The sequence below is a fragment of the Gavialis gangeticus genome, unplaced genomic scaffold, assembly GCF_001723915.1.
Source record: "Gavialis gangeticus isolate Ggan-Ray unplaced genomic scaffold, GavGan_comp1, whole genome shotgun sequence".
NCBI classification, from domain to species: Eukaryota; Metazoa; Chordata; order Crocodylia; family Gavialidae; genus Gavialis; species Gavialis gangeticus.
Genome location: NW_017728995.1, coordinates 31963815 through 31970920, shown reverse-complemented (window position 1 = coordinate 31970920; position 7106 = coordinate 31963815). Strand labels below are relative to the sequence as shown.

The window sequence follows — 7106 nt, the reverse complement described above, 5'->3', positions numbered from 1 at the left end:
CCCCCCCCCCCCCGTATCTGGGATAAGATGGAACCGATGTGTGACCTTGGTCCTTAGGGGAAAGGGGCTGTATGAGCTGCAAAGTCCTGCCCTGGTGACAGAGATGAGGGGTGCTGCGACCTACCCCATGCACTGGGCACTAGGCTGGGCTGGGCTGGCTGGACAAGCCTGCTGACCGCTGCTTTTCCAGGGAACAAGTGGATTGTGACAGCTGCCCACTGCCTCCACCATATGCTGGACCCGGAGAACCCGGCTCTCCACAGCTTGGATGTCATCAGCCCTTCTTCCTTCAAGGTCATCCTGGGTGAGTGCATGGGGATTGGGACCCCGGGCTGAGATATGGAGCTGAGGCAGCTGGGTGGGAGCAGAGCCCACCGGGCCAGCAGTAGTGTGGTTTCCTCCCCCGACCCTATCACCATACAGTCTGGGATCTCCGGGAGCACCTGCCAGCCACCAAGCATGCCCTGGGTCACACACCCCACACCAGCTTTCTCCCACACCTCTCTGGGGGGCTGCATACGAGGATCTCTATGCCCTGGTTCATGCAGCCATAGCCCGGCCGGGACCTGCCAACTTCTTACGCACCTACCAAGCTAGGTCCCCTTTGCAGCCACTCGTGCTCCACAACCCAGGATGACCTAGATGGGCTCAGGAAAGCAGGTGCCCCTTTGGAAATGTCACAGGGTGTCTCTGCCCCACCGGATCATCTCCCTGCTCCTTGCCTCCCTTCCAGGCAAGCACACGACACTCAAGCAAGATGACACCGAGCAGCAGCTGGAACCCAAAAACCTCATCCTCCACCCCGCCTACCACCCCACCACCTTCCAGTACGACCTGGGCCTGGTGGAGCTGTCTAGCCAGGCGGTGTTGAATGACTACGTCATGCCGGTTTGCTTCCCCAGTGGGTCACCCAGCAAAGGCAAGCGTGGGCTCTTTGGTCTCGTTGCCCAAGGGATGTGAGCGTGGGACAAAGGCTGGAGGATGGGGAGGGCTTCCCTGGACAAAGGTACCAGGTGGGACCAGGCCATAAATGTCCATTCCCGGGTTGGTATCCAGGTTGTAGCCGTACTGGTCTAGAGCAAAAAGCAATCTACCATGGGCCCGGGTTGCATTCCCTGGTTGGACACAGATGCAGGAGGGAGAAGGGAGCCATCTGCAAGTGTAGGGAAGACCCCTTGGAGGGCAGAGGAGCTCAACCCCCAGCCTGAAGGCCACATCCAGCTCACAGAGTCCTCCGAGGTCCAAAAATTTGTCAGCAATTGGCTCCCCGAGCCCAATCCAACCCATGGACTGCCCTCAAGCCCTTCGTCCAGCCAATGTCAGCGAAAGCTGGAGTGCCACTGATACGGGGTGCTCAGGGGGCTAGGAGTAGAGATCATATGGGACACAGAGAGTGGAAGAAGCAGGTGGGACATCCTGAACCTCCTCCTAACCAAGACAGCTGCACGGTTCGGGTGTGAAGGGAAGTGCTGGATGCTCCATGGAGGGTCCAGCACATAAAGCACCTTGCACGGGACCAGAGAAAGTGCAAGCCAACACCTCGCCGGGGGCAGTCTTGCACTGGGCTGAGCAGGGATAAGAGGATGAGAGGAGCTGTTTGAGTGAACCGACCCTCAAGTTTCTCACTCTCCGGTTATCCCATCCCTTGTCCCTCTGGAGAGTGCTGCTGCAACACCCGCCTCCTATAGCTCAGCATCTTGCACAACCAGGCTGTACAATCAGGGCACAGGCAATCCACAGGATCAGGGCCATCCAGCTGTGGCCAGGAGGGGTGGGTCCAAACCGGCAGTAGGAAGTCAGGAACCTGCCAGGGGATGGAGGCCCAGGAGATCATCAACTCATACAGAAGTAGGGCTGGAAGGGAGCTCCAGAGGTCCCATCTAGTCCACCCCCCACCCGAGGCAGGATCAGGCCTGTGCAAACCAGCCCATCATCTAAACTCATTGTAAAATTGCTATCCACACTTAAACAAGACATCACACCTGAGCCTGCCACAGGGAAAGCAGGGGAACCACAGCCGCCAACATCCTGCTTCTGTAAAGGGTGGTTAATAAATGCTCAAGAGATGCCAAGCAGAGGCTGTTGCCCTGATGCAGAGGAAGGCCAGCTTCTCCCACCCTGCACCAGTCCATACCAATTGACCATGGGGGAAATTCCTTCCTGACCCCAAATCCGCTGTTGAGCCAACCCTGCGTGGAGGGACAAGACCTAGCTGGGAATGGCTAGCTTTGGTCCCAACAGGAGCACTGGCACATCCCAGTCCCCATCCCCAGACTGGGATGCAGCCAGCATCCAATACCTATGAGAAAGGCTTAAAAACACCCTGACACATATAGCAGGAAGGGAGGGCTGGGGCAACGAGCAATGCCCCAAAACCTAGGAAATACCTATAGTAGAAAATAGGCATCACTACACCAAATCCTCCCCAACCAGTGGCTGTCCAACCTTGTCTTGAACTCCTCCAGTGACGGTGAACCCACACCTTCCCTGGCATCTCTTCCACTGCTAACAGTGAAGAAGTTTTTTCCTGATGGAGGTGAGGACTGAGAAAGGGAGGGAGTAGCCCTATTTGCAGTGAAAAAAGACTGACCAGCTGCTCTTCTCAGCCAATCATGCATGAACTTGGCCAGCCAGCCTCTCCCCAAGCTGCCCCATCAGTGCTGGGGCTCCTGGAGAACTGGCCTCCCAGTACCTCTGAGGGTGTAAGGCTCACATCTCCCAGCCCAGCCTCGCAAGTCCCTCTCTTCCCAGTCCTGTCCGTGTTCCTCGGTGTTTGCCCCACTCGGGATGCTCAGAGCAGCCAAACTGGGAAGAAGGAGCTATGAGCTGGCAGCAGAGTGTGGATAAGGCAAGGATGTCTGCGTAGGTCCTTGAGACAGGAGCCAGCTGGGTATGAAAAGGAGCTGGGCTCAGTGGAGCTGCTGGTAGCACAGGGTTGGGATAGAGTCATAAAATTATAGATAATGAGGGTTGGAAGAGACCTCAGGGGGTCACATCTAGTCCAACCCCTGCTCCAAGCAGGACCAGCCCCAACTAACTCATCCCAGCCATGGATTTGTCTAGCCAGGTCTTAAACACCTCCAAGGATGGAGATCTCACCACCTCTCTGGGTAGCTTGCTCCAGTGCTTTACTACCCTCCTCGTGAGAGACTTTTTCCTAATATCCAACTTAAACGTCCCTTGCTGCAACTGCCACCCATTGCCACTTGTCCTGTCATCTGCCCCCACTGAGACCAGTCCAGCTCCAGCCTCTTTGCAGCCCCCCTGCAGGGAGGTGAAGGCTGCTGTTCAATCCCCCTTGGTCTTCTCTTCTGCAGCCTCAATCAGCCCATTTCCCTCAGCCTCCCCTCACCAGTCCTGTCCCCCAGCCCCACAACCATTTTCATTTCCCTCTGCTGGACTTTTTCCAACATGTCCACATCCTTTCTGTAGTGGGGGGCCCACAACTGGACACATGACTCCAGATGTGGCCTCCCCAGTGCCGAATAAAGGGGGAGAATCACTTAGAAAGGCTTTGCCGTGCAGATGGATTGACACAGGCCCTTAGGAGGGTCCAGGGACCAGAACAGCCTCTTGCAGCCTTGCATAGAAAGGTGCAAGGGATCCAGGGCCAAGCAAACTCCTCTCTTTCCTTCTTGCTGCCAGGCACCATCGTCGTTGTCAGTGGATGGGGGAAGCAGTTCCTGCAGCGGCTGCCTGACGCCTTGATGGAGGTGATAGAGGCTTTTACTATTCCTATTTAATCTAGAGGCCCCAACTCAGGTGTGGCATTTCGGACAGAGAGGCAGGTCTCCCCAGGTCTCCCTGTGTGTCCTCTGGCGTGTCACTTCCCCGCTCTAGGCCTGTTGCCCCCACGTAGGATGGGGAGGAGGACCTTTTCCAAGCAGCGATGGGAGAATGACAGTCTGTGCATGGCTGCGGGTTGAGAAATGCTGTGTGCTGTATGTGTGGGGTATGTGACAGGCACCGTGGCTAGTGCTAGCATCCGTGCAAGGTCAGGATCAATGGCATCTTGCTCAGTGCCCCACGTTAGGTTCGCCCAGGGCATCCCCAAATAAATGACTTGTGACAAGGGTGGGAATGAGCTCTATCAGATGGGTGGGCAAAGGATATATAGATTGTCAAATAAGGTAAAACTATATGTGCATTGGCATTGGTAGATTCGGTAGAAAGCAACTGAAAATTCACACTTGCAGATTCAACACTTGCACATCTCTCAGGCCATGCCGAGACAAATGCCTGCCTAAAGAGATGGCAGATCTGGTCAGCTGTTTGTTTGTACTGCCAGTTGCAAACATCCCCAAGGACTTTGGCCGGGAACAAACACACCTCTTAGGCAAACAGTCAGGAGTTGCTTCCCAAAAAAAGGTCTGTGCGGTGCCGGCAACCGGTGGGAGCCCACCTGAAAATCAATGAGCCCGTGGGCAGTGATCGATCCATGGGCAAACACGGGCACTTTGCTCAATTGACTGACCCAGCTAGGAGGCGTTTGGGGCTTCGAGTGTATCAGGTCGTCGCATGTACAGGTGCCCAGAGAGACTATAATGGTGCTGGAAAGGTCCAAAAGGATAAAGAGGTCAAATGTCCAGCACAAAGTGCACAGCTTCTACCCCTAGACCCAGCCAGAAGGGAGACAGTGGGGACAGACTGAAAGCCCCCCTCTCACACCGTTCACCAACAAAGACTTTTAATGCTTTTGGCGTTTCCCTTCCCCTGCAATTGCACACGCAGTGCTAAAACCATTGCTCTGGTATATCTGGCCATATTACAGCTCTGTATTGGAGTCTCGCCTCTCACCTTATCACAGCACAGCACTGAAATGTCTCAAACCCCCCGGAGTCCAGGCTAGTGTCGGCTGCATAACTAACCGCATGGCCTAGGCTGCACTGACGTACCACAAGTGAGCTATATAACCATGTGTGAGGTCCTACGGCCTCTTCACTCTCTACAAAGCCGGAGAAATAATGTATGATTTTTAACATCCGCTATGCCATTGAAATCCAGATGGGGTTGGATTGCTTTGCTTTGCTTGATCACAAGCCATATGTGAGCACATCATGCCACCAAGGAAATGGAAACAGGCTCCATTAACCCCACAAGCACTCCCCAGGGGTTGCTTCCATGTGAATGGTTTCTTTGCTTAGAGTCAGGCTGGACTAGACCCCTGGAGGGAGATGCCACCCCTCCTCTTGCAAACCTTAACATGAAGCGTGAGGTCTCACAGGTCCAGACCAGAGCAACAAGCATAAATAGTATTTTTTTTTACTTATGGTAAGGCCCCAGGGAGCACAGGACGCTGCCCATACTCATCCGGGAGCAGTTCCAGCCCCGAAGATCCTGCTTATCTGTGTGCTTATGTGTGGGGGTAGATAGGGGTAGGTGTGTCTGTGCACATACTTATGTGTGTGCATCCCTGTGTGTTGATAGGTATATATGGGGATGTGTGTATGAGGCATATATCGACAGATATATATGGGGATGTGTGTGTTTGCATATCTATAGGTATATTTGTGTGTGTGAGCACACATGTATGTATGTGCATCTATGTGAACATGTGAGTTTTATATCAGTTGGATTTGGGAGTAGGACTGAAAAATAAGCACGCATCTACTGCCCCTCCCAGCCTGACCCGTGTCTGATGGCCAGCCTCTTGTAGGCATCACAATAGATTGGACTTTAAAGGAGCCCCAGAGAGTGTCCTGGGGAATTCATGGAAGAAGGGGCAGAGCTGCCTGTGAGGCCAGTGGACAAGTGGGTGGCAGAAGGTGGTGGGCATTCAAAGACAGGGAGATGCCATGAAAGGCTGACTTTTCCATGGCCATTGCCTCTGCCAAGGCATCCTTGGGTCCCTTCCTGGTCCTGCTGGGGTAGACTCAGGCTGGCAGTGACCTTCCAGGTGAGCTACATCCCACCTCCCTTTGATCCATCAAGCATGTGCCTGGGAGCTGCAGCACACCTCCAAGGGCACTGCAGGAACTCCCACTCCCACCCCCATCCAGTTGGAGATGATGAAGGAGCCTTCAATACATGCAAAAAGATGGGGAAACACTCCATCCGGCCTCCTGCATACAGGCAAACTGACCCATTTACCACAATAAGCCCCATGCCACCTCAACGTGGTGCTGTATCACCCTCCAATGGCAGCAAGGGCACATGAGGGTGATGCCATGCTGGTTGGGACAGCGGGGTTTTAGTCCCAGCAATGCAGACTCATGCATTAGCATTGCAAGGTCCCATCTGAAACCAGTCCCTGGTATCCCCCACTCCAGCATGCAGCCTGATAGACCACAGCCCATGCAGTGGGGGCCGGAGCGAGCCCCCTGAGCCAGGCTGATTTGCAAACCAGAAGCCTCTTGTGTTGCAGATAGAGATCCCGCTAACGGACCACCAACTGTGCAAAGAAACCTATGCCAAGCTCAACAGGAAGGTGACGGATGATATGATCTGTGCTGGAGAGAAAGAAGGTAAAATGTCCCTTCCCAGCAAACCTGGGTGCAAGCATCTTCTCCTGTGCTCCCCAGCAGAGTCTCAGCTAGAGCCATTTGTAAGAAATCCAGGCCCCAGGGGGAACGCTAAGTCTTGCCTCTCCTTCCCAGCTCCTCATACTAATAGGACTGGGAATTTCCTCAGTGAAATGCAATCCTGTGCCTGACCTCCGAGCTGGTAGCAATCTAGCGCCCTGGAAGGGAGCAGGGATCATATTAAAAATTAAGAAGTGGGGCTGGAAGGGAGCTCCAGAGGTCACATCTAATCCAATCCCTGGACTGAGGCAGGATCAGCCTTGGCCACACCACCCTAGACAAATCCGTCATCTAACCACTTAGTAAAATTACCATCAACCCTGACATAACACAGATATCACACCTGAACCTGCCACAGGTAAAGCCGGGGGTGTGGCAGAAAGCCACCTTGGTTTCTCCCCAAAAATCTCTGCCCTGTGACACTGATTTAAATCTCTGTGCTGTGACCATTCAATTAGGATGGGCCCAGCACACAGGGGACCACACCCTCAGCCTGTCTCTTTAGGGAACTGGAGCTGGCTGCATTCCTGAGGGAGGGGGAAACCTGCTCCCTCTGCCTACGTGACTTGCATCACTTACCTGGGT

The 7106-nt window shown here is 54.1% G+C and overlaps 1 protein-coding gene across 1 annotated transcript in view; it reads left to right on the top strand.

Annotated features, from left to right (window-relative positions):
- MASP1 (mannan binding lectin serine peptidase 1) overlaps window positions 1–7106 on the top strand; it is a 59052-nt gene that overhangs the window by 49220 nt on the left and 2726 nt on the right. The window contains exons 12-15 of the mRNA XM_019503467.1: window positions 191–304; window positions 734–919; window positions 3646–3713; window positions 6365–6464. Of these exons, the coding sequence (XP_019359012.1) occupies window positions 191–304; window positions 734–919; window positions 3646–3713; window positions 6365–6464 (468 nt within the window). The remainder of the gene's footprint in view (window positions 1–190; window positions 305–733; window positions 920–3645; window positions 3714–6364; window positions 6465–7106) is intronic.